The sequence below is a fragment of the Stylophora pistillata genome, chromosome 11 (genome assembly GCF_964205215.1).
Source record: "Stylophora pistillata chromosome 11, jaStyPist1.2, whole genome shotgun sequence".
NCBI lineage: Eukaryota > Metazoa > Cnidaria > Anthozoa > Scleractinia > Pocilloporidae > Stylophora > Stylophora pistillata.
The window spans coordinates 17,159,888-17,177,961 of NC_142529.1; the positions used below are offsets into that span (position 1 = coordinate 17,159,888).

Below are 18,074 nucleotides of genomic sequence, written 5' to 3' on the forward strand. Positions count from 1 at the left end.
ACGGTAGAGTTTAAATAGGTAATTTTTAAAATTTGTATGGGAGAGTAACCTAAGTTTTGGATCAAGAGTGTTCCACAAACGACAAGCGCTTGAGTGAAACGTTCTGAGGACAGAGTTCCTTTTACAAGCTGGCGTTGTTATATTGTTATTGGAAACTAATCTCGAGTTATAATTATAGGTATTGCTTATATATTCAATGTATTTATTAAAATAAGCGGGGCAATGTCCTTAATTTATTTTATTAAGCATATAAATCTTCCTAATACGTATAATATCGTCTATAGGCAGCCAACCTAGTTTGTTGAAAAGCTTGACAGAGTTTTCATGAGTATCTGCGTCCAAAACTAGCCTAGCACATCGTTTCTGTAGTCTTAAAATTCTTTGAAGATTCCCAACGTTACAATTACCCCAGACCGTGCAACAATACTCTAGAATTGGCTTGATGAGGGCAGTATATAACATTTAACTGCAAGCCAAGGTTAAGTAAACCTTAGCTCTTTTAATAAGACAAATTCTAGAGTTCAATTTTTTAATTAAATAGTCAGGATGTAAGTTCCACGAAAGATTTTGGTCAATGACGACAACTCCAAGCGGCTTCTGTCCCGCTGCCTCGCCCAGCCTGACGCCATCGATATGAATTTCCATTGTGGTCTCATTGCTATAGTTTAGCTTTTGTAAAGAACCAATTAGCAGGTGTTTGATCTTCTCTGTGTTTGGTATCATCCGGTTCAGTTTAAACCAACTGTTGGCCTTGTCTAGACTGTCATTCAGAATATTTTGAATATTTGTACAGTTAGTGCCGCTCGACCACATCGTTGTGTCGTCGGCATAAATATCGACATCAGTGTTCTTTAACAAGAGGGGTAGATCATTCATATAGATAGAAAAAAAAGTGGTCCTAAGATGGAACCTTGTGGTACCCCGACATCAGGTTATGAAGGGCTGAATAACACACCAGAGACAGATACAGCTTATGTGCGGCCTGTTAAATATGATCTGAACCAGTTCATTTCATTTGTACCAGTGTGATATTTATCAAGTTTTGCAAGTGAGATGACATGGTTGACTAAATCGAAGGCCTTACTCAGGTTTAAAAGACTGCACCAACGAGTTTACTGTTTTCCATGGCTTTCAACCAGTTGTCGGAAATATTAAGCAGAGCAGTTTCACATTAGTGATATGGGCGGTAAGCGGACTGGTTACTATATTTAACAATTATTCGCCGAAGGCGAGGTGAATATTGTCGAATAATCCCCGAGACGAAGTCGAGGGGATTATACGACAATATTCACCGAGCCTGAGGCGAATGATTGTTTTAGTATAATGTCAGAGCTGAACAACAGAGAAATTCGGAAATCATAACATTTTATTTCCGGTGTAAAGGTCACATGCGCCAGCGGGGACCCCGCGTGCGAATGATCAATAACATGACTCAACCTTCAAACAAACTTAAAACACGTCTCTCAGCAATAGCTGCATTCGAATTTGCGGCGAAGCATTACTTTGGAAGACGTAATTGAAAAGAAAGCAGGTTAAAGTTTGTAGGATGAAAGAAATTTCATCGCATTACTTGTTGATGTTGAAGGTAATGTTGAATGAACATTCGTAGAGGTTCCCCGATAGCAGAATCGAACTCGGATCAATTCCGTTGGAAATTAGGACGTTTCGTCGCTTTGAATGGTGGAGATACTGGTTTCTCCTGGTGGATCTGGACTGCTTCGGGCCATCACATCTCTCTTTGATTTTGAAGCTGAGGAGCTGGACGCGGCTCTTGGTGGCGCATTTTCTTTCCTGTTGATGAAAAAAGTTAGCGCGGACAACATGTGCTGGAATTGAAGCAAGGAGGGCCTTTCGCAGTAGCTTTGGATGCTTGCGTCACTTTTGTGGCCTGTGACTGCTTTTATTTGTCGAGTTTCCACGTTCTCCGAGGACAAAATGGTGACCGTGGTCGCCCTGAGGGAGTGGTTGGTGAAATAAGGCTGGATCCCGGCTCTTTGCGACATGGTTTTAAGCATGTTTTCAAGCTTGTTATGGCCTAACACCTTCCTCTCGAACCAGACACTATCTTTCTCTGGATTAAACCTTGTAGATTCTGCCTTGGGCCGTTAGAATAAAAACTCTACTTCCGGATTGAGATGCGAAAGATAAGACTTGATGGTCTGAACTGGGCGTCTCTTGGAACTGTGGCTTGAAAATATTCTTCCATATGCGTGATCTTCATTGCCCTCAAGGTCGCCCGTGTGATTTTTGGTGGAAAGCTCTGCGCCTGGTTCTTCTTTATTGAGCTCAAAGTACTCTTCACTTGCGGCTGTAACTGCCAAGCGAAGCATGGATTTCTTCAAAAGAATTTGATTTTCTCTGCCTCTTTTACCGAAATATAGCGAAACATAAAACCATGTTGTCTGCAGCAAAGCGCGAGGTATTTTCGTATCTGCACTCGCCAAGTCTCCGCTCTCAAACAACTTTTGGATAATTTGAGCCGTCAAAGGATTCTTGTGGATTGTTCCGGCAATTTTACCGGTGCTGGTAAGGTGCTTAAGGTAAGAATTCAAAGCTTTATTTGCTTCGTCAAACTGAATTCCGTCGCAAATTGAGAATTTCTTGTTGAGTGGAGATGAGCGTAGATAACGATCTAAGGCCGCCCTGATTGACAACAAACTTGTTTTCTTGTAATGGCTTCCGTCTCGTTTTCTTGCCGACAAATAAAACTTCGAAAGATATTTGTTCATTCCGTGGATATCCATGCACTCAAGTTCTGTTTTGAACTCGGTTTGTTGCGCAAACCATTCTGTGAAAGGCAAATTAAAAGTTACGATTGTGATGTACCTGTTGACTATTTCAGCTCCAGCTGTCGATACTTTTGCTTTTTGTACCGTTTCAGAATAAACTAATAAGTTCAAAGAGGCTGACTTACCTTTAAAAATTTTAACACCATACTTTGTTGCATACTGCGTTGACCTAGGAACTGCACCGATGTTAAGTTCCGTAATTTCCTCATCGGAAACATTTGCAAATGTTAAGGATAAGTTGAGAAAACGGACACCACCCCTCCCCTTCCCATGTAAACGTATTTGTCACGAGTTGCCATGGCAAAAAGAATAATTAAACGCACGAGGTTCGTTTTGGGCCGCCATATTGCTTGTATGTTTGCTTTCAATGTAAATGATTTCGACCTCTCCTTCCGCGGCCGGTAACACAAACCGGCTGCTGACAGAAATTTTGTTTTTGCTTTATATAAACCGCCTGGAGCGGTTTATATAGCGTCATCTAAGGAACCGCTCGACCAATCAAATTGCTGGAAACTCTTTGTTCAGCTCTGACCTTATACTAAAATAGATTATTCGAGGTTAGATGCTGTAAGTAGGCAGAAGCTACCTGTCTTTCTAGCGGTTTAGAGAGTATAGGTAGAACAGATATGGAACGGTAATTGCCCCCTCTCTTGTGCTGAGTCTCTCTTGTGGAGTGGTAATACTTTGGCTAATTTAAAGGCAACAGGAAAAACGCCATTACTGATGCTAGCATTGTAAATAAGCGCGAGGCTTGAGGATATTACTGGTAGAGCTTCTTTCAGCACACGGATGCTGATGCCATCTACACCTGTTGCCTTGTTTGAGGGAATCGTTCTCAGGACTGCTTCAATAATTTCCTCAGTAATAGGTGGGACACAAAATTTATCTTGTGCTAAGGGTGGCATATGGCTGTTAACAAAGTCCTGTAAGAGGACATCAAGTTCAGATTGTGAGGTTGCCAGGTTTTCTTGATCACGTGGCACTGTTGCTGTATTTATCGAAGTAAAGTATTCATTGAATGCGTCCGCTATCTTCACTGAATCAGTAACATGTTTACCATTAACTGAAATAACGTTGGGTGCTTTTGAGGTGGGTTTAGGCGGTGCTGAATGTTTTAACAGTTTCCACAGATTTTTTGTGCTTTCTTTATTTTCTACGATCTTTTCTTTGAAATAGTTGGACTTTGCATTCGTAATTAATTTGGCAACTTGATTCTTGGTCCTTTTATACATTGTTCTTGCCAGCGCACAGAGTTTGACATGTGCTTTAAATTTGTCTCTGACACGTATTTGCCTGATGATGTCGCGATTCATCCAAGCTGGGGTTTGTTTGTTTTTCACCCGTCGGGTGACCAGTGATATATGTTTATTTAACACATCCATAAATATTGCATACCAGCATTCTAGCTTGTGGTCCACATCGGCATAGGTGTCAAGAACTTTCCATGGCACACCTGCCAGATCATTAACAAAATTTTCTTTTGAGAAATTCTTAAAGTTTCTGTACGTAATTTTTTCGTGATGGTTTTTACTGCGTTTACCTCTGCCAAATTTATTCGTGAAGCAAATTGGATAGTGATCGCTTTGTCCGTACACAGGAACAATAATCTCGCTGATTCTATCTTCGTGTGTTGTGTATAGAGATGATCTAATAAAAAAGATGTGTTCCTGTAATCTCGCGTTGCGGTGTTTATTAATTGCTCCAAGCCCGCATCACGGAATATCTTGATGACAGTGCAGTTTGCATTCGTTGCATCAAGAAGATTTATGTTGAAGTCGCCGGTTACTATAATTTCATTCCAGTGACAAGAGGCTGATTCAATAATCTGTGTGATTTGATCATATCGCTTCGACGTTGAGTTGGGAGGGCGGTAGAAAACAATAAATAAAAATTTTGCTCCAGCAGCGTGTTGTTTCACTTCAATGCATACATATTCAGCCCTTGATTCTTTGTCGAGAATATAAATTCGTCGACATATAAGTGAGTTTTTTTTTGTATAAATCGCTACTCCACCTCCTTTAGCATCGTTCCTGTCATAACGGTAAATTGTGTAGTTGTCAATTGTAAGTTCAGGATCAGTCCAGGTGGAATTCAGCCAGGTTTCACTCGTTGCAAACAGATCGAAGTCATTCATCAGCATTACCATTTTGATTTCTTCAAAATGGCCGGGAAGGGAACGCACGTTTAGATGGCAAAGTTTCAGACCTTTTTCCTTCAGTTGGAAACAAGGATGCTTAGTTCCATGTGCATTTTCGCTTTCCTTTCGTCCGTAAGGGCCAGGGTGGCTTGAGATGTCACCGAATAATAATAATAATAATAACAATAATAATAATAATAATAATAATAAATTAATATTTATTTTGCGCAAATTAGCATGTGGATATGATCAAATGCGCATCACAATACTTTTCGGTTGACTTTGGCCGGACTGCATCAGCAGTTTACAAACAATCGAAGGAAACTTATTTGAAGATGCCCCCTCCCCCCAATTCCCAGTAAACAGGCCAGACCACATCACAGTAATCTCGTGACTGGGTTCTTTAACGTCCTCTGCCTAACCAATTAACTAATTAATAGATGGAGGAGACGGGACCTACGGTTTATTCGTCCTTATCCGAGAAGACTAGAATGTCTATCCATTTCTTGATGTTATAGAAAGGGAGCGCATTCTGCTCAGTTATTTTAAGACCTTGAGTGTTGGTCCGGCCGGGGCTCGAACCATCGACCTCGACCTCCCGCACAACAGTCCGGCGCTCTAGCCAATTGAGCTAACCGGGAGGCGGTTATAATAGGAGAAGACCAGCATAATAGGAGAAGACCAGCAACATAGCCATTGAAGTTGTTAAATTTGCGGGTTGTTTGTTTTCGAAGCTTCAGATCTTCTACGATGCAATATGCTGGCTTGAAAATCCATGAAGCTGATACGTGAAAATTCTCAGTTCGCTTTCGAGCAGGATTGTCATTGTTGCCAATAGTTTGATGGCAGTTAAATAACAGCAGCTGAAATAAAGCTGCTAAAACCACCAAAGCGACGGAGCGAGAGTCGGAACGTCCGCTCGCCATATTCAACGCGTCCTCGGCAGTTATTTCATGAGAAAAAGAATGACAGCTGCCGGTATGCTGAGCCTTTTTATTCAAAATAGTTTCAATTTCGACTGAGTAGCCGTATTTATCCATTCCTTACACTGGGAACGCCGAAAGCAGCCTCCGTCTTTCTGAAGCTGAACATGGATTTGCCAAAGATAATTGACCACGCGAGTGAGACATTGACCCATGAGGGTGTGAATGGGGTTAACCGACTAGCGACAAAAGGCGAAAAATACTACCGTCTACTGACAAAACGAGAAAAAAATTACCGACTACCGACAGAAAAAAATTTAACCGACTACCGACATGGGCCGACATTATCAAAATTTGTTTCAGAAAGATGAGACCAGAAGAACATTTTGTATCGTTTTTTCTGTCATCTTCTTACATTTTGGCCGGAAGAGCGCGGGATTATTTTGTAGAACAATTTGCGGTACTCGAGCCTACGAAACCTCCCGCTGTAATATTTCAACCACGTTGTTTGTTCATACAGTCTAGCCATGTCAGCCATAAGTGGAATCATAAAACTGATTGAGAATTTTTTTTTCCGAAAAGGCGAAGAAGTCGCAATCGAACGCCACCATAGCCGGGTTCCGGTCGACGAAGATAAACACAAAGAGTATTCGATTTTAAAAAACATCTCTTCAATTTGGAATTGGTGGTTTCTCGCTGAAGCTCTTTCGCCAGGGAAAATCGTCCTCGGGCAAATGCGAGAACTTTCCTATAGTAACAGCTGGGCAGGGGCAGCTAGAACTGCCAAATTTAACATAGCGCTGGATGACGGCAGCAGTGAGCTCAACGGTAAGTCTTAGAACGCTCTCTTAGTCTGAATAGTTTTTAAACATGTCCAGCGGAGTGTGATGGTTGTATCACTGTAGTAGTTTTGTAGTTAAGTTGTAAGATTAAATATTTATGTTGTTCACTACTCGTTCTATTTTTTTCCATTTGCTGTTTTTCGTGAAGAGAAAATTTTTGTTTCAGAAACGAGCTAACTAATAAAAAAATATCCCTTAGATATATTAGTCAGTAAAGGGGTTTAAGTATAAACTTCCATCTGTATTTCTGTGTAATGAATAACGCAACTTAACAGCAATAACTGTTTAACCTGCAAATTGTTGTATTTGACTTCGGTTCAGTGTTAAATACAAAAATTTTCTAGGTTGAAAATAAATATGTTGTTTATCGCACTTATAGTTTAAAGCAAATGATGCCATATTCTATTGATTATTGCGGCTTCAGGTTAACAGTCGCTTCCATGGCACGGACACACCGCATGGAGCCTCGCTCTGTTGTGTGTCCCGCACCCTTGTCCTCCGTTCTCCTCTGTGTCTTGTTCATATGTATATTTTAGTCCTTTTAGTATTGTAAGTATGGTGAAAGCGATTAAATAAAAATAAGATTGAAGTTGAGAATTTATCAAAATGGAAAATGAGCAGATATAAACAAGCAAAAATAAAACTTTTGGTTAACCTGGCGTCAAACTACTCAGTTTTCTCCGGAATGAAAGGAGAGTTGTTTAATCTTACATGTCCAACCACTTTTGGAACCACCTTCAGTGATGTATGGCGTGTTACATCGAAATAAGTCATCAGGGATAAGCGAAAAGGCTTGTGGTGGGCATAGAAAAGCTTGGTTGATGCCGTTTGCGAGGCGTTTAATATTGAGATAAAATGAATAGAAGAAGTTCTTATATTTTACAATCGTGCGCACTCTTTCTTCTCTTCTCTATTTGATTGTTTATGTTGAGTTATTTAGTCGCGCACTGTTTTTTACGTTGGTATTTCTTCCTCTTTCTTCGTATTCTCTCTTTTGCTATTACGTTGCTTCCCATTCCAAGCAGTTTTGTCTATGATCTTTTTGATCACGCTTCAATTCCATGTAACTTTTCTCCACAGTGCGCCACGTTGTTACTTCCGCAATGTTGTTGTTGTTTTTTTTTTTTTTCAACTATCACCTTACTTAGCGATGCGAACAGCTTTTATCACCCCTTGATTTGGCTAAAAGAGAACTGAAAAATGGATCATAGTAGTTTAAATGAAAGATTGATTTTGGATTTTTGTGATTGCGACTTCAACTAAACTACAGCTAATTTCCCACGTTCAATGACCTCATCCTTATTCATTTTAGTCCCCTAACGGCTGAACTGCGGTTTTCAGTAGGGTCGCTCGCTTTCACTTCAGCCATGGTTTTGTTATATTAGCATGTGAAAACAGTTACTTGACTCTAAAAAAAAAAATGCTTATACAAAGAAATACCAGTTTTAATTTAAAGACAATGTCTTGGATGGATAATCTTTGTGCTGGATCAGTTGTCAGTGTGTTTCTGACCTTCCCAGATCATCGTTCTCCTCTTTGAGTTCTTCTTTCCTAAAACAAACATTGCACATTTGTCACTATAACGGCTTTAAAGCATATGGTTCAAATTTCCTAAAAAATACTGTTTACAGTTTCGAACCTTGATTTCTGAAATCATTTGGTAAATAAATCCCTTCCGGCAGCTGGCATATCGGCTGATAATGTCCGCGGCTGAGATTATGTTCAAAAAGTGAATGTTTGACCGAGAAGCGAGGCTTCGAGAGCAAATTTGATATTTTGAGGACATTCTCTCAGCCGCGGACATTATTAGCCGATATACCAGTTTAGCCAGAGGAGTGTTTATTTGCTTCCATTCATTTTTCGTATCGCGCGTTGACAGCTTACTTTTTTTTTTGCTTTTTTGAAACTTCCGGAGAGGCATTTGCTACACCACAAATCGAATTTGGTTTTCTTTCGTGTATTGAACTTGTATTCAGACCTTAACAGCTCGGGAAATTTTGGAAATTTATTTCTGCACTCCTTCTTTCTTATGGGCATGTGAGGTCAAACTGAAATAAACAAATTACACTAATTACTTTTAAGGCACTGTGCCGTAATGTTCTTGAGCTAATTGAAATTACAACTCTGTATTCCTTTCCCTTTCTTGAACCTTGTGTTCTCCGCTACGATTTTCGAAACGCATGTTCATTTTTGTAGAGAAATGTCCCTAGGGATATTACGTAACTAATTTCGTGCAAAACATTTCGTGTAAACTAGCAAAGATAAAGGAGTGAAACTTCTGAGCTGGCTTTTGTTTATCGTTTTCTTTTTTCTTTTCGACGAAAATATTGTCTGGACAGATATCGACGGAAACGGGAGTTATACCTGTGTGGCGATTTTGCACCGCGCGACGTAAAATAGCCGATAAAATCGCGCGAAAATAGATGGTGGCTTTTTTTTATATAAGCTCTGATTCCTTTGTTCTTTTCGAGGGGAATATATTACATAGCCCCCTAATCAACTGTTGGAAAAGCTGGGTGCGGCTTTGATTGTTTGAAGGGAAGAGTGACTTATTTCCCTTGCATATTAATACATAATCCCCTCGCATTTAAATTACCTGTTCATAAAGAACAAATTTACAGTAAATACAGTGAATTTGGAGGGTATTCACTCTTATCCTTCTTCCTTATTTCATATACAAACTTGCTCAGCGAAAACGACAGTTCGAAATTGCACAGTGTCTTAAAAATTCCACTGTTTGGAGCTACCAGGAAAGTGTCGCTGTCATTTATTGGTAACGAGTTTCGCTATGTAACCCAGTCATCTCAAACTAGTGTACTCCATGAAGTTTCCCTTTCAGTGTTTTAATTTGTTACAGTAGTGATCCCTCGGCCGGAATCTTCTTTATCTGTAAAAAGGTCGGTAAAAAGATCCTCTGTGCGTAAATTAAAATTGTCAACTGCTTTCTCGTTGTCTGCACCTACAAATAAAGATTCAAAGTTGTTTTCGAAACCTCAATCGAGGTGCCGCCACTAAAACTGCTTTGAGTAACAAGCAGTTCTGACTCTGAATCGCTCAACATTGCTAGCCTGTTCCTAGCATTCACTACGAACAGGACTAACAACTAATTCGAAATGCGACTTCAAAAAAATAATATGATTAAAAAGCCGAGAAACTTGTGAATCCCACCAATGCCAGCATGGAGTGTTGAAAAACCAAACAAACATGAACAATAGAGCCATTTGTCTTCAGTGTATTTTTGCATCCCTTGAGGAATCCTCGCACATGTAATAATAATAATAATAATAATAATTTTATTTATATAGCGCTAAAATCCAATAATTGTCCAAAGCGCTACCTAATTACAATATAAAATATAAAATATATAATATAAAATATCTACAATATACAATATAATTCAAATATAGCCTAAGTTATCTACTATATAAATAAAAAACATCTCAAAACAAAACGAATCTCATAACCTATATGCTAACTTAAATAAAAAAGTTTTAAGGGATTGCTTAAAAGTTGCCACTGAAGCACATTTCCTAATCTCTAGAGGTAAATCGTTCCACAATTTAGGTCCTGCAATAGAGAAAGCTCTGTCTCCATATGTTTTCAATCTACTTCTTGGAACCACTAAATATTCTTTACATGAAGAACGCAATGACCTAGAGTATGTTTTAAAATTCAAAAGGTCAGAAATATAGGAAGGTGCAAGGCCATGAAGGGCCTTGTATACCAATAAAAGGACTTTAAAAGTTATTCTAAACTCAACTGGTAACCAATGAAGATTAATTAAAATAGGAGATATATGAACATGCCTCGGTGTCAATGTGACAACACGAGCTGCAGCATTCTGAACTGCCTGTAGTCTAGCTAACAGATACTTAGGAAGGCCATGTAATAAGGAATTACAGTGATCAATTTTCGAACTAATAAATGCATGGACTAAGATTTTACATGTATCTTGGCTTAAGTACTTGCGGATTTTAGCAATATTTCTCAAATGATAGAATGATGATTTACAAATGTTCTTAATGTGCTCCTCAAAACTAAATATGCTATCAAACTGAACCCCTAAATTACGAACAGAGTCACGAGGTGCAATGCACTCAGAACCAACAGTAATGTGACCAATGTCAGGCATGGGATGGTATCTGGAACTGATGACTACAAGGTCCGTTTTGTCCTGGTTTAGTTTAAGATAGTTTCTTATCATCCATTCATCAATGTCCCTCACACAGCATTCCACTCTCAACTTCACTTGTTGGATGTCATTCAAGCTGGTAGATTTAAAGGTAATATATAATTGGGTGTCGTCAGCATATAGATGGTATGATAGCCCATGATCATTTATTATGTCCGCAATAGGTGATGTGTATAACAAATACAACAAAGGGCCCAGAACTGATCCCTGAGGGACACCACACTTCAATGCACGTTGTGAAGAATGACTATTCCCAACTTTAACAAACAGCTTACGTGAAGACAGGTATGATTTCAGCCACTTAAGCACAGTTCCTTGAAAACCAAAACAAGTAGACAGCCTTGTTATCAACTATCAACCGTGTTATCTGAACAAGCATAGGTTATCGGCCTTCAGGTCGTGGTTATGTGATTTATTTCCCTTGGGCAACGCACGAGGGGAATAAATCACATAACCCCTCGCTTCAGGCCGATAAGCCTTGCTTATAATTCTGAATATCCTGAATACAAAAGCAACTCAAATTCACCACCAATTTACGAAAACGATTCATCAATATCGGTTCCATGTTAAGTTTTCTTTTTCTTAAAATGTTATGGTTGATAAAGAAACAGGAAAAACCACAAACAAATTAAACCTGTCCACAAAGTAGTTATCTGAACAAGCATAGGTAGCTAATGTTACTTACAGTCAAACTAAGTGAAGCGTACCCTCAGGATTACATTAATGATTTGATTATTTGAATATTGAACCAGCTAATCGTTTCAGGAGCGCAATAACGAATCGAACATGGAAACCGCTAACCGTTTCAAGAATGCATTATGGTTGATTATTTGAATATTGAACCCGATAGTCGTATTCGTTTTGAGAAGGCGCGGATCATTGTTCAAATCAGAAGTCCATTTCTGATTGGATTATGCGAACACGCGATGATGGATCGGAGCTATTTCAACATGGCGGCAGACATGGCGGGAAAGGTGAGTTCGAGTGTTGTGTAGAAATTCTTGTAAATGTTGTTGTAAATGGAATGCTATCGAGAGCTTTTTTCGCCTATTTATATTTTGACGAACTTGTAGAAATTCTTGTAGGTATTCATGGTCGAAAAAAATAGTTTACGGACGAAGCCATCACAAGACTTTTTTATTTCGTTAATATTTGCGATCGACTGTTTTCGCAGTGTTTTTACAGTGCAGTTTGTTCATTTTCAGGATTCCTCTTCGAATAGAACAATCTTTATTGGACTTCAGAAATGGACTTCTAATTTGAACAATGATTCGCACGTTTTCAAAAAGGATACGGCTATCGGGTTCAATACTCAAATAATCAATCCATTATTGCACTTTTGGAACGGCTAGCGGGTTCAATAATCAAATAATCAATTCATTATTGCATTCTTGAAACGACTGGCGGGTTCAATTTCCAAATGATTCATTCATTAATGTAATCTTAAGGGGTACGCTTCACTTAGTTTGACTGTAAAGAAAATCGCTCATTAAAACCTGACTTACCCTATTTTCGTAGAGTCAAATGTCACGTTATCTTCCATTAGCAAAAATGGAGCCCACTGGCTGGGATTGGAAAGCCATTGCTTCTTAACCATTTTACGGCTTCGGTGAAGAGATATACTGGCACTTTCTCCACGAATAAGGTGCTGGTAAAAATGTTTCATGAGCTTCGCAGTTGCTTGGTCTTCTAAGGCCCACGATGCCGCCAACACTGAACGTGTGCCAGATGCTAAGAATGCTCGAGCGATTCCAACGACTCCTTCCTTTTTAATCATTCCACTCCCACTATGAGAACGGCTGAGTACTACCAGTTTAGCTCGCACTCGAACTCCTAGAATGTTGGTCACCCTCAGGAGGTGGTCCTCCTCTTGTGGAAAACTGTTAGTAGTACATAGAGGGGCAAGGAAAATCTCTCCTCTTGAATGATACTAACTGAAGGTATTTTTTTAAGTACCGCCTGCTTTGTTGCGCACTTTCCCAACAAAGGTTGAACGCCTAGCAGTTAATCAACCATCCTTGCTTCCTAATTTGCATAGAGCATTGGTGGTTTATTAAAGAATCGTCCATTGTAATGCACTTTGTCAACCTTGGGATCACCCATTACCAATGCACCAGTTTGACTGTGATAATCTGCTGGACATTCCTGAATGAGACGTCGAAGAGTCGTCAGGGAAGGGACAATGCGGAATTAATAATTCTCTGATAAATACTTTCCGTCTAGTTCATCACGCAAGGCAGCAAATGGTACTCGGTACGAGAAACGATCTGGCACAATGACAATTTCAAGCTCTTTAAGTAAATCTGCCACAGGGGCGATGATCCATTTGTAACACAAATGAAGTGGGTAAAACGTGGGTAAAACGCTAAAGCTGGTAGCGCTCTTTTTGAAAATTCCCTCTTCATTGTAAACTTTCTCCTGAATAAGCGTTTTGTCTTCCACTTTGTCCGTTGCTCGAAAGAAAATGTCTCCATTTCCTTTAAAACCCAGAGTACAACTCGACGCTCATAATGCGAAATGTATAAAATATCACAGTTAGCTTCTTTTCTTACGATGTCTTCAATCCCGAACTATGATTGTGGATCAGCCGAGATATGCCTTTCAGCGGAGAACTTGTCTGCTATGGATTCCGCGAGGACTCTTGCTCGTCCCAGCTCCTCGACATAAAGAGCATCCCGAAATTTTCCAGTATTGCAAAGCAACTTCGTGAACAAGTTGTGGTGATAAGTAGCGTGTTCCTCAAGCGGGGGCATTTGAAGTTCTCCGTCTCTTTTCAGTAAAATTCTTATTTCTTCATATTTTCCAAAACATTGAAGAAGACATTGCTTTGCCTCCTTAACCTCTGATTTTGATGCCTTTAACCGTGAAATACAGTGAAGGATTTGAAACTCATTCCTTTTGTCCCCACTTTTGCTGCCTATGGAGTGAGCTTCCTCAAAGTAATCTTCTGCCTTGTCGCTTTCACCAACCGAGTAGAATATATTCCAAGGCTTGGGCAAATTTCTGCTTCGTTCGCTCTATTGCCACGTTCCTTGTTGATGGCAAGGGCCATCTCACAAAATTATATTGCCTTCTGACTTTCATTAATAAAAGCAGACACAGCTGCCAAACCTGCGAGACTGTTTCCTTCTACTGCCCTGTTACCAGTTGTTTTGCTCATGTGGAGTGCTTTTTCGAGAAATTATTTTGCTTCACGGCACTTGCGTAGGTGGATATAAACAGTTCGAAGGCTCAAATATCTTGAACTTAGTTTTCGGTTCTCGTGAATTTTTATTGCGATGTCAAGTGCTTCCTCAAAATATTCTTTAGCCCTCTCGTAATTACCAAGGGATTGAAAAAGAAGTCCGAGGTTTCCGTAACTTGCTTCTTCTCCTTCTCTCTCGCCAACCTCTCTTGCAATGTCAAGTGCTTTCTTGAGACATTAATTCTTTAGCTTTTAGATATTTGCTAAGGGAATGAAACACAAGTCCAAGGTTCCCGTTACTTGTTCCTTCTCCTTGTCTGTCGCCAATTTCTATTGCGATGTCAAGTGCATTCTCGAGGTGCTCCTTTGCCTTTTGTTTTTCAAGGAGGATATTACAAACAATTCCAAGTCTTCAATGAGTCACTGCTTCTTCCAGCGGCCAGTCGTTTTCGTGATGGTGAGTGCGCTTTCAAAAGTTTGCTTTGACTCTACAAACCGACTTTGTGCTTGATATTTGTCTCCTTCTTTTATCGTTAGTATTCCTGTCACTTGAGCTTGTCAAGAAGTTTTGAACATCTTGCCTTACATGTGTAACTAAAGACAGCGTTGAATATGGCTTCAGAGATGTCAAGTTGAATATCAGAGGCGAAGTTTTGGACTAGACTTACGCAGTCATTACACAACTAAGCCGCTTGTAAGCCACAACCAGTCTTGAGAAGAAGGATGGCTTCATCTAAACCTATCCAGACTGCTTTTAAGATTTCTACTGCCTTATTCATTACAGCTCTCTCCAGTGTGTGAAAAAAGAATCGGCTCGGACGTTGAGAAAACAAATAAACAAGGTAAAATTTTATGAAGAAAAAGAATAGAAAATAGAATTGAAAAAAAGAGGTCAGTAAAGCATTTTTTTCTCACAAAACACTTGAGCACAAGATACCTCAGTTTTTGTTATTTTACTTAAGTCACGCCGGGTTTGCATTTGCCAGGTTAAATTCCTAAACGAATGTACCATTGACAACTCGAATTCTCTATGACTCGTCGTCTGTCAAATCAAAGCAATTTTCTTTTGTTGCGAGGTGAATTGGAAGTTGTTGTTTTGAGACTTTTCTAGTTCAGCCCTTTGTTTTGGTAGATTTATATTATTTTGGTTCAGCCCGCGGATTTCTTGTTACCCTTTTAGACATTTAGACAATTAGACAGTTTCACAGGTGGTCGTGTTTGCGTTGGTAAAGCTGACCTTGAGTTCTACCTACACTGAAGTTCCTGTTTGCGTGGGCAATTCCTGTGCGCAGCCGTTAGCGTTCAATTGGTTTGCGTGCGCAATTACTGTACGCAACTGTTCACGTTCAGTTGGTTCCTTGGCTCTTAACAAGTGCTTCGGTGAGGGCCAACCAGTTTCTCCCTTTTTGCAAAATAAACGGATACACTGTGGAAGCTCTCGCGGTTAGCTAACCCAAACATGTCTACGGTTTCCTCCTTAAAGCGTTAGTGCCTCTCGCTAGATTATTAGATGCGTAGAACATTAGATGCACAAGGCATTAGATGCATAGAGCGTCGCTGTAGTAACTCTCAAGAAGAGAATAAAAGAAGAAGAGTACAGAGTCTTGGCACCTCTCGTTAATTGGGCCGAGCGAGCTGTAAAATTCCCCAAAACAGACTTCTGCTCACCAATGAATTTCAGATTATTTCTCGGTGATTCTTGAACATAGAAGAACAATCATCGGCAAAGGTAAAGAATCCGATCCTACCGACGCGTCGTTCAACGCGTCGATCAAGACACTACTAATAAAGAAGTTTGGATCAATTTTTGATCTAGTTGAGAAAAATAATGATAATTAATACGAGCTGCCAAGACAAGGACGAGCAGCTGACTCAAGCCCAGCAAGACGCCGACGAGATGACACTTCGTATCGTATTCAATCACATTAAGCAAATTTGATTAAGAAATGCAAAACTTAAGTTTTTGAAAAACTATCCTAACAGTACATTAGTACGTATATGTGCACGATCCTTCGCAGTAAAGCACTATTTGAGCAATAGTGAAAATCAGCCCTGAAAAAAAAAATTCAGGCCTGTACGGGACTCGAACCACTGACCTCTGCGATACTAGTGCAGCGCTCTACCAATTGAGCTAACAAGCCAACTGGGAGCAGGCCGTCAAATTAATTCGACATAAACCCGTAGATGATAAAAATCAAACAACAAACATATGAAACATATGTATGAACTGCGGTTATGAAACATATATGTGCACGATCCTTCGCAGTAAAGCACTATTTGAGCAATAGTGAAAATCAGACCTGAAAAAAAAAAAAAAAAATTTCAGGCCTGTACGGGATTCGAACCACTGACCTCGCTACTGTTTAGTAGCTGAACAGTAACGATAACAACGAAGATAAAGAAGGGACATACTCATCGACGAGTGACGAACGCAGACGCACTTAAATAAACATTTAACTTGTTATCTACATTAAAATAACTTTCAGAGGAGCGAGTCAAAACATATTGCTTTCCCTTGTGCAAACAAGCGCTTGACTGATTCTTACTACCTTTCCCCTTTTGCTCGCAGCCAATTTTTGAACTGGAAGAACGTCGTAGAAAAAACTTTGGTACCCAGGCATTTGAGGAGACCATCTGTTACAAAGGTTAGACCGCTAAAGCTTAGTGGTTTGTAGATTTCAAAATATCAATGGCGTAGAAAGAGACAAGTGATTAGTGAGAGTCATGACTCGCAAATCTTATCACTGATCTAAATGAACCTAATACCGTGCATGGCAACATGTCAGTTAATTATATTAACTGCGTCTGCTTGATACTTATACTGATGCAGCCCAGGATATAAAGTTCTCTTTCATTTTGTAATTATTTTTTCAGATAAAATTTTAACCCCAGTTTAATAAATGAAGGCAATCGCTTCCTCTTCACTGGGAGTCCCGTTAGCAAGCTACCGTACTTCAGTCCAATTCATTTTGATCCCAGTTTCATTTTCGAGTTTTCAAATGGAACTATGTCTGCATGCCAGACGTGAAAACTAATTCATGAAGGAATGCCGAATCGATTTCTGTCGGTACATTTGAAGTTATTGTTTTGAAAATGAGAAACTTAGAGCTAAAATATGTTACACCTTCTCCTTCCCCCTTTTCCTGTGTTTGTACGTGTATTTACGAAATCATGTGAAACTTCCTGTATCATAACTCTTATCTTATAACTCCAACTACTAATGGAATCCTGTAGGCACGGGGTTGATTTCAGTATCCTACGGAACTTCGTCTAAGATCGTAAACTACTAACTTAAAATGACGGAGGAAGACGGTTAAAATTTACACTTCTTTCCCCTCTCCCCCCTTTTCCTATGTTTGTTCGTGTAGTTACGAAATCATTTGAAATCTTCCCTTATATTGCCTTCGTTTTGATTTCTTGATGGGACATTTACGAAAAGTCCTTCAATTCACACAGCTGATTAACATTAAGCTCCTTCTCATATGATGGTTACATTTTTAAGCAAGCAGGTAACGAGAGATGAAAAGTTTTCAATTTTTGTCTTAGCATAAACTAGACTCTTCTATTTGACCTATAGGGACCTTAGGGGGCAGTTAGCATTATTTTACCTTCGTCATAAAGAGATTTTATCTATGTTCGCCTTCGATTCTCTGTGCAGAAATTTCCTCGAACAAAGTAACCAATGATATTTTTAAAAGTATGACTACGTGGTTATGTTAAACGAAAAGGTAACAACGTTGAAAAGATGGATGAATAACTACATCTCGTGGCAGAGTTTTCAAAGTATGTTGCAATATCGTACAGATTGCGTGAATCGATTTTCTGTTTCATATTATCAGCCTTCAAAACAACGACTTCCCGCTTTGGTTCACCGAGCGCTGACTTCGCCTCATGCTTAATCAACTAATGAATTTTGACAAAGATCAAATGCATGGGAATGTCTAAAAATTTAACTTATCAGGTAAAACGAGTATGTGTTGGCTTACCTACCTTGTCTATTAGCCTCG

The 18,074-nt window shown here is 39.5% G+C and overlaps 1 protein-coding gene across 2 annotated transcripts; it reads right to left on the reverse strand.

The window, feature by feature from the left end:
- Positions 1 to 7,576: 7,576 nt before the first annotated feature.
- LOC148720347 (tetratricopeptide repeat protein 28-like) lies at positions 7,577 to 17,385 on the reverse strand. 2 transcript variants are annotated; one of them, XM_088738284.1, is made up of 2 exons: positions 12,389 to 17,385; positions 7,577 to 8,242 (listed from the first exon to the last, which is right to left on the reverse strand). In XM_088738284.1, the coding sequence occupies exons 1-2, from the start codon at positions 12,658 to 12,660 to the stop codon at positions 8,188 to 8,190; spliced, it is 327 nt and encodes a 108-aa protein (XP_088594410.1). In that variant the 5' UTR covers positions 12,661 to 17,385; the 3' UTR covers positions 7,577 to 8,187. The 2 variants fall into 2 exon arrangements, with proteins under 2 accessions (XP_088594410.1, XP_088594411.1); XM_088738285.1 differs by lacking the exon at positions 7,577 to 8,242 and adding an exon at positions 9,542 to 9,578.
- Positions 17,386 to 18,074: the final 689 nt, after the last annotated feature.

Coding starts and splice junctions, on each gene's coding strand:
- LOC148720347 (XM_088738284.1), bottom strand. CDS start 12,660: ATGATTAAAAAGGAAGGAGTCGTTGGAATCGCTCGAGCATTCTTAGCA. Junction 8,243..12,388: donor TTTGACTCTACGAAAATAGG/GTAAGTCAGGTT, acceptor TGTTTGTTTTAG/GAAAGAAGAACTCAAAGAGG.